The 9,339-nt window shown below is 54.9% G+C and overlaps 1 protein-coding gene across 1 annotated transcript; it reads left to right on the top strand.

The window, feature by feature from the left end:
- Positions 1 to 274: 274 nt before the first annotated feature.
- LOC127292326 (protein PSK SIMULATOR 1-like) lies at positions 275 to 2,246 on the top strand. The gene has a single exon (XM_051321697.2). The coding sequence runs from the start codon at positions 439 to 441 to the stop codon at positions 2,044 to 2,046; it is 1,608 nt and encodes a 535-aa protein (XP_051177657.1). The 5' UTR covers positions 275 to 438; the 3' UTR covers positions 2,047 to 2,246.
- Positions 2,247 to 9,339: the final 7,093 nt, after the last annotated feature.

The following is a 9,339-nucleotide window of genomic DNA, read 5'->3' on the forward strand; positions in this document are numbered from 1 at the left end:
TATACCAAACATTCGAAAGCTAGCAATGATGGCCTTTGTAAATAAAAATAAAAAGTTAGTGCGTTCATAACTTCATATCCACATTTGGAGATCATATTTATCCAACCTTTCACACATCCACATTCTTGCACTCTGTAGATCTTTAAACATCATACCCAACATTCCAAATCAAATTTCAACGACGAGTTTATTTTGATCAAAACTTTGATCAGCTTGTACCCATTTCAAAATAGAGACACTTCTTTTTTCTTTACTTGCCCATTGGTGTTGTACTAGGAAACTCTCGAAGCATTTGACCTTGAACACTTTCCATTCCTTGCATATCATTCGCCTCCTATATATATGAAGGCAAGTGGTTGGTTCTTGCTTTCTTCTTGGTGGTGCGTAGCATAGCTTAGCTCGCCCACTTGCTTCCACGCCAGATCAATCTCGACGCCCATGGCGCGCGAGTCATGGCTCACCAAGGTCCGATCGGCCATGTCCTCCTCCACTAAGTCGTCGCCGTCTTCCTCGACGTCGGGGGCGCCGCCGCTGGCGGGCGCCAACAGCAGGAAGGGCAACGTCGGCATCCTGGCCTTCGAGGTGGCCAACCTGGTGTCGAAGCTGCTCCACCTGTGGCGCGCCGTGGGGGACGCCGCAGTGGCGCGCCTCCACCACGAGACATTCTACCTCGACGGCGTCCGGAAGGTAGTCTCGGACGACGACGCCTTCCTCCTCGGCCTCGCGCGCGCCGAGCTAGTAGACGCGCTCCGTGCCGCCGGTGACGCCGTTGGCGCGCTCGCGGCACGCTGCACAGACCCATGCCTCCGCGACTTCAGGGACGCGTTACTGGAGTTCGCCGAGGTTGGTCGTGACCGGCACCGGTGGGCTGCGGCGACGTGGAAGGACATGGACGTGCGGGCCCGCAAGATGGAGAAGCAGGTGGCCGGCACCGCCGCGCTCCGGAAAGCCATGGAGGAGCTGGTGGAGGCCGAGCACGGCCTCCGAAAGTTCCTCCGGTGCGACGTTGGTGGAGGCGGTGGTGGGGGGGGGCATCGGCGCAGCTTGTCGGCGAGCAAGATCTCGGTGGCGGCGGAGCAGCAGCAGCTGATATTCTCCAAGAAGCAGGATGTGAAGCACCTCAAGCAGACGTCTCTGTGGGGATGCACCTTCGACGTCGTCGTCTCGTCGCTGGCGCGCACGGCGTTCACCGTCCTTGCGCGCATAAAGCTCGTCTTCGGCGACGGCGGCCGGGACCAGCGGCACGCGCCGCTCCACCGGAGCCTCACCCTCTCCTCCGCCGTCCACCCGTCCCTGGACGCACCGCCGACGCCGTCCCGCAAGTCCATGTCAATGGAGACGTTGCCACCGTTCGACGTCGTGGGCGCCGTCCAGGTCCAGAGCGCGAGCAAACGGCGGCGCGGCTTCTTCGAGTACAGCTCGGCGACGCTGGTGCCGCCGGCTGGGACACTGGGCGCGGCGGCTCTGGCGCCGCGGTACGCCGGGCTGGTGATCTCGATCGAGCGCATGGCGCGATCACCTCGGCGGATGGTGGGCCCAGACGAGCGGGACGAGCTCTACGGCATGCTCACGGCGAGCGTTCGCGCGCAGCTCCGGGCGCGGCTGCGCGGGGCTGTAGCCGAGGCGGACGCGGGTCTCGCCAGCGAGTGGCGCGCCGCGCTGGGTGGCATCCTGGAGTGGCTGGCCCCCATGGCGCACTCCACAGTGCGGTGGCAGGCGGAGCGCAGCTTCGAGCAGAGGAAGACGACCACGACGACGACGGACATATCCCGGTTGCCACCTCGGGGCGGGGGCGGCAACACGTTCTTGCTGCAGACGCTGCAGTTCGCCGACCGCGACAAGGTGGAGGCCGCCGTAGTAGAGCTGCTCGTCGGGCTCAACTACGTGTGGCGGTTCGAGAAGGAGATGAGCTGCCGCGCGCTCTTTGCCGTCCACCGCCAGCTCCTCGACGGCACCGGCGCCACCGAGGACACCGGCCGCAATTGCCATGTTGGAGGCTACGCCGTCGACGGGAGTGGCAATGGAACAGTAAGCTCGTGCGCGTAGACCGCCTGATCACAAACCGACGGCGTCGAAATCCGTGTGTTTAATTGCTTCTTATTTCTCTGCCCCTAGCTAAAGATTTTTGTGGTAATTGGGGTCAAATGGGATCTTGATGTGAGTGATTAATTAACTAGCTCCTCCTACATGTAATAGAACATAGAAATGAAATATTCTCATATAGTTGTATAAACTGTGTTTTTTCTTGTGGTTGAGATGAAATGAGAGCAACATGCCTGCATGCATGTCTCTGATGAAGCTCCAAGATCATGAGTTCATGACAGACAGCAACCCTACAAACAGTGTTGAGCAAGATGATGATGATGTGTGTCCACTCGAGGGGAGGCAATGGCTGCAACAGTAAATCCAAAGCTGTAGATTTGCTCCTCGATTAGTTGCTGCTGATCCATCTAACCACTCAACCATTCACCATTCTACACCCTCAGCAACTTTCTTACTTGCTGCTAATTGTCCACTTAATTAGTTCATTAATCTGCATGTTCTGCCCGCCTGTGATGTGACTGGAATTGGGGAACACATGGGGAGGGTTGATGGTTGAGTTAATCATGATGGAGGATCATGCATCACATGCTAAGCTCAGGTAAGCTGACCCTGAATCAGAGAGCTGCTCTGGATTAATTAATCAGTGTTATGCTCCAGTTCAGCTAAAGCTACTAGATGCTCATCAGTGGTCAGACCAACCATGCATGCACCTACCAGTATGTCAGTATTCTACAAATATATGTATCCTTGTGATCGTACAATGGAAGATCTCAATCTCTTTTAATTACAGTAGGAGCCAGCTCTCCACAGCTGGCTAATTAGGTGCTTCAACACCTAGCTCTTTGTAGTTGAATGTTACATGTTCTACATTTCTGAAATTGTTCCAACTCACTTTTTTAAGTTAATTAAGGTGAATTATGCTCTGTTAAGTAGTAGTCACATTTTTTTGCTACTGAATGAATCTACAGCCACATCCGTTCAGGTTTATGCATGTCTCCCTCTTGCACATAGGCCATGGCTGATATGAAAGCTCCTGAGCATGGATCAAAGAATCATGTCACATGTTGTGTTTGTATCTCTGAAAGCATAACCAATTCCTTTTGATGCAATGTCCATGTTAATGCGGTGGAAAACACTATCATATCTTCTTGGAAAGTCCATTCTGGCAGACATAAGAAAGAAAGGAAAAGGTGATCTTTTTTTTAAGAAAATCTTTTTGAAACCAATGGAAAAATGAAGAACAGCTACTTTAATCATGGCACAGCGGCTGGTGGTTACCTGAAGCTTTAATTAATTCAATATATACTAGTCGTTAGTAGTAGCTGCTCTAATCTCATCTCCTGTAGTTAGTATAGTGTGTACTCCAGAAGCACAGACTGAGAGAGATAGGCACTCAATCCATGCACTCAGTTGCCTACCATCTAAAAGGAAGAATATGGTATAAAGTATAACTTTGTAGATTTTTCCAACAACAGGAAATAAATAATACTGTGTCAACTAATGTAGACCATGTAGTTAGTAGAAATATTGGATCCATTTTCAAGGAAATATATGGTATGCAGCATGATTTCTTTTTAGCTTTTTGACAACAAAAGAAAATTAATAATCGTGTAATACTAATGAGATGTGGGTGTGTGCACGATTGGTTCTCGTGAAAACAAATCTTTTGCCAAGATTTTATTGCAACGGATAGCAAGCAAAATTTATCAATTTATAACCCGGGTTGCTTGCATATACAGTAACGCATTGTAGCTTTAAACTCCACATGTGTTCTTAATTATTCAGAATAATGTAGTGCAGATTGCAGAATGCAGAAGAATGTACCGAGAATGAAACCTTTGAGATACTTAGTTGCTAATTGCTTTCTCAAGTGGTGTTTATATTAATAGTTGTCGTCTACCTTTGTAGGTAAAATTAAATAAAGGAAATTAAAGTCTCAACTTGTGGCAATAGATTACAGACAAATTAAATTTAGTCACTCATGATTGGTCAGCGAGACATCTGACTCGAAAACACTCGGCTAGCTAGCTCGAGTGCATCCATGGCAGTGGAGTGAGGGGCCTCCAAATTCTAAAAGAGAAGCAATGGATTTTCTTTTTCTTTCTCAAGAGAAAAAGCATTGCGTAGCATTGATTTGGATCTCAAGCATGGTTGTGTCGACTCTCTTTTTCAAAAGAAGCAAATAAAGTCTAGAATTGTGCTCTAATTTCTCTAATCCAACGAGGATGTAGGCTATGGAGGATCCCTTTTCGCGAAAACGCAAAAGACTTGCGTTTCGATGCATTGATAGGTAAAGAGAAAGGTTATATGTACATGTCCAAGAGAGGACAAACACCCCGCACTACAACTCAACCCAAGAAAGGAAACCTAGTCTAGGGGAGGAGCTGGCGGACACCCCGGGCTCCCGCGTTTGCCCACTGTTGCGCTTCGGTCTTGATGTCGCCGAGCAGGGAAGGCACTGAAGGTTGTGCGTTGTCAAAGATCGCAGCATTCCGGTGCTTCCATATCCACCACGCCGTGAGCATGATTATCGACGATGTACCTTTACGCAACTAGCGAGGGGCGGTACGCACTGCCTGCGACCACCACTCCACGAAGTCCCCCTCCAAAGAAGGAGGTCCGGAGGTGGATCGGATCCATGAAAGGACCTCGAACCAAACCGTCCTGGAGAATGGGCAACCAGTGAGAAGGTGTGTCATAGTCTCCTCGGATTGGTTGCACAGCGGGCAAGCAGGCGCATGTGGTAGACCACGACGTGCCAGCCTCTCACCCGTCCAACACCTGTCTAGACAGGCCAACCATATGAAGAATTTCACCCTGGGAGGCGCCCAGGATTTCCAGTTCAGCTCCCATGATGATGATATGATCCCTCCCTGAAAGAGGGCCTCATAGCAAGAGTGGGATGTGTACTGTCCATCCGTCGTCCAGACCCAAACCATCGTGTCCTGCTCCACCGAAAGCTGGACGTCCCTCAGCCTGCCTCATAATTGCACATATTGCCATAGTGCAAGGGCACTGGGTACTCCTGCCATGTCGGGGATCCAGGTGCGGTCAACCAGTGCCTGGCGCACCGTGCGCATCTTCCTGCGCCATTTAGGGACCAACGCGTACACCTCCGGCGCCATCTCCTTGATGGAACGGCCGCCCAGCCATCGGTCTTCCCAGAAGATGGCGGACTCTCCATTGCCAACCCTCATCGAGGTGGAGGCGGCAAAGATGTCCAGCTCCATCTTCGAGAATTGCATGTCCAGCCCACGCCACGGACGCAGGGGGTCAGTGCGCATCCTCCACAGCCAGCGCACCCTTAGGCTTATGGCCATACGTGCCAGATCGGGAATCCCCAGCCCGCCTAGATGCAGCGGTCGACACACCCTTGCCCAGTTCACATGGCAGTGACCTCCATTGGCCTCTGCCCGGCCTACCCAGAGGAACCCTCGCAAAATCTTGTTGATCTGCTTGAGAGTCTTTTTGTTCAGTGCCAGGACCATTATTTGATGCAACGGGATTGCCGCCAGCACGGCCCGGATCAGCGCCAAACGTCCAGCTTGCGGCATCATAGACGCCCGCCACGTCGGCAGCTTGTCAGCTAGCCTATCTACAAGCGGCTGGAAAGTCTCGGCCGACAGACGCCTTGTAGATAGGGGAATACCCAAGTACTTCACCGGGAAAGGCGCTAGCTGGCACTCCATGTGCACCGCTGCCGCCCCAGCCTCCTCTTCCGAACACGCAATCGGGGATACCAAGCATTTGGCGAAGTTGGTGCGTAAGCCAGAGGCCTGTCCGAACAATTCCAGTATGCCACGGACCGCACTCAACTCTGACTCGTCAGGGTGGCAGAAGATCACCACGTCATCCGCATAGAGCGACACAGAGGTCGCCAGGTCCCGCCGCGCCAACCGTCGCAGCACACCCAGCTCATATGCCTTGGCAAGCACCTTGTTGAGCGAGTTCATCACTAGGACGACACAAAGATGGCGACAGGGGGTCCCCCTGTCTCAGTCCCCTCCGATGCTATATCGGGGGTCCTGGCTCGCCATTGAGTAGCACCCGGGTACTAGCCGTGGCCAGCAGCAGAGAGACAAGCTCTCGGAACCTCGGGCCAAACCCGATCTTCTGGAGGACCTCCATGAGGAAACCCCAGGACACCGAATCGAAGGCCCGAGCGATATCCAGTTTCAGCATCACCCTCGGCTCCTTCTCCCTGTGCAGGAAGCGGGCTGTTTGCTGCACCAGCATGAAGTTTTCGTGAATGCATCTTTTGCATATGAAGGCGCATTGGTTGCGGTCCACTAGCGACTCCATCCGAGGTGCAAGCCTAGTAGCCAAGACCTTCTCCACCAGCTTGGCGAAGATGTGGATAAGGCTTATCGGCCTGTAATCACCCAACGCCATAGCATCCGGGCGTTTGGGCAGCAGCACCATCAAAGCCTGGTTAAGGCCTTGAAACCCGCGCCCACACATCGTGTAAAGCTTGTCAAAAGCCGCCATGAAGTCAGCTTTGACCATCCCCCATCATTTCTGCAGGAATTCAGCCGTAAACCCGTCGGGGCCGGGAGCTTTGCCCGGCGGCAGGTGCTTGATGACCTCCCAAACCTCCTCCTCCGTGAACGCCACCTCAAGCTCGGATAGATCCTCTGGAGTGACCCCCAGAAAATCTAAGTCCAGCGAGTGAGCCCTTGCCCCCGAGGAGCCAAGTAGGCCCTGAAAGTGTGCGAAGGTAGCTTCAGCCATGGCTGCATGGTCGGAGACAACCGCGTTATCCACCCTCAAACTGTGGATCACATTTTTCTGGCGCCTATAAGCCGCGTGCTGGTGGAAGAAAGCCGTATTGGCGTCCCCCTCCCGCAGCCAAGCGATCTTTGCCCACTGGCGAGCCATTGTCCGCTCTAGCGAGGCCAACCCCAAGTAGGTCTGCTTGAGGTGTGCCCGTAGGCGACGTTCATCTGGTGTGAGCTGTCGGGATTCCATGGCAATGTCCAACCTCAGCACGACCTCCCGCGCTATCATTAGCTGCAGCTTGATGGATCCAACCTTTTTATCGCTCCAGCTCATGAGCCGGCGTGCCGTGAGTTTCAACTTAGCGGTGAGCCGCCTGAAGGGGTCAGTGTCCCCCTGGACTACCTCGCAGGCGTCCTGAAGCACCTCATCGAACCCGTCAAGGCACAGCCAGAACCGCTCGAACTGGAACCTTCGCCGCCCTCCCGACTGTGAGGTGCAGTCAAGGAGGAGGGGACAATGATCCGCCACAACCGTCGCCAAGCAGCGCAAACTGCATCTACTATGAAGTTCCTCCCAAGCCACCGTGACAAATACCCGGTCAAGCCGAACTAGAGTAGGGGTTTCACGTTCATTCGACCAGGTGTAACGTCGGCCATGCAGGTAGATCTCCTTCAGCTCGCAGTTGTTCAGGAAGCGACGGAAACGTCCCATCATCCTACGGTTAAGGTTACCGTTGTTCTTGTCCTCATCCCTATAGATCATGTTGAAATCTCCGCAGAGGGCCCAGGGGCCCCGGTGGATACCGCGGACATCCCGTAGCTCATCCAGGAAGGCGATCTTGTCAGCCTCAGCCTGTGGTCCATATACGCATGTCAGCCACCACCATGGTTCCCCCAGGGGGCGCCACCCTCGCAGTGATGCTGTTAGCACCTATGTGGGCGCTGTCAAGCTGCACCACCCTGCTGATCCAAGCCATAATCATCCCACCCCGAGTATCAGTCGCCGGCAAGCAGAAGTAAGCATCAAAATCTGCGCCAAGCGCTTCCATAACAATGGCAGGGGTTACAACCGCAAGTTTTGTCTCTTGGATACAAACGATAGATGCACCCGTGGTGCCTACCACACTCCTAACAGTCGTACGTCTTGCGCGATCATTGAGGCCTCGCACATTGGCCACCATAATCTTAGGTTCGTACAACATTGGACCGATTACGAGGCACACCCTAGGTAGTGGATATCGGGGTCAAGCCTCGACGAGGCGACCACCCACCATCCCCAGCATCGGTGGAGAACAGCCTCTGATCGTGGAAAGCGTTCATCCGTAGAACTCAGCGATCGCCTCAATCATGTCGTCCGTCAAGGGTAGCTCGTACATCTTGTGGTAAGCTTCGAGGGCAGCCGTTGACGGCGCCTCATCTCCAGAGAGCAGTCCAAGCTTGCGCATCAGGTTCCTCACCGCTTTCATCTCGGCGTTCATCCCACCCGGTTGCTTTGCGATCCTCGAGCTCCGCCGCGGCTGAAGTTCAGCTCCACCAACCGTCGCCTAACGGCAGGGGTCTGGAGGAGAGCGTCCGAGCGCGATTTTGCAGCTTCAAGGAACTCCCCAAGCGTCCTTGGTCGCGCCAAAGCCGCCGGTACCCTAGGCACCGGGGTTTGTCGCGTTCTCTGAAACACCATCGGTGGCGATGCAAAGCGGCACACAGACGGAGAGGGGGCGCAAGGGGTTGGTGCAGCGCAACCCTCCTCTTCAGCACTCTGTGGGGCCGGGTCTGCCAGGAACTCTTCATCCACCACGTCGTCCTCATCCAGGACCTTGCCACCGTCCGCGCCGAGCACCGGCCGCGGCAGTGTGAGGGTTTGGCAGGACATCACAGCCCGCGACGGAGAGTCGCTCTCATCTTGGCCCAAGGGCCCAACAACGCCCAAAGCTAGTCCTCCACTTTCCACAGCCTCAGAAGGGGGTGGGCTTGCAAAGGCGGCTAGGCCCAGGAGCGGCCTGGGGATGAAAGGCCCAGCCAGGTCTTCCAGGGTCAGCCTTTGGACAGAAGGGATCTCCAATTCCCGCTCGATGGCGTGCGGGGGCGCGGGAGAGCCATCCAACGGAATGATCAGCCCCCCAACCTGGAAACTTCCCGCGCTGGCGCTGGACCCACCACCTGCTGCAGGGTTCGAATCCGCCGTAGCTTTAGGACCAGACCCGTCAAACAACGCCGACAAATTTGAATCGGGCACGTCCAACAGCATCTGGCCCCCACCGGCCCCACCATGACTTGGTCCACAGCCTTGGACCGGCCTTTGACCGTAGCCAGGTCCACTAGCTGGCGCGTCGGCGTGTGGGCCGCGATCCCATCGTCCCTGGCGCTGGGAGCAGCCGGCCTCTGCGCGTCCAAGGCGGCGGCGCTCACTGCCGCCGGCGTGCGCACCATGACAGCACCAACGGCCACCTCCATCGATTCCGACCCCCTGGCGCTACTAGCAGCCGGGGTCCGCTCCACCATGGCGCCATCGTTCAGCGCAGAAGAGGCCCTCGCGACCTCAGTACGAGCAACCACGGCGCCAGCGGCAGCCTCTCCGATG

The sequence above is a fragment of the Lolium perenne genome, chromosome 4 (assembly GCF_019359855.2).
Source record: "Lolium perenne isolate Kyuss_39 chromosome 4, Kyuss_2.0, whole genome shotgun sequence".
Lineage (NCBI taxonomy): Eukaryota > Viridiplantae > Streptophyta > Magnoliopsida > Poales > Poaceae > Lolium > Lolium perenne.

Bases quoted from the DNA above. Each gene is read 5' to 3' on its own strand.
- LOC127292326 (XM_051321697.2), top strand. From the start codon at position 439: ATGGCGCGCGAGTCATGGCTCACCAAGGTCCGATCGGCCATGTCCTCC.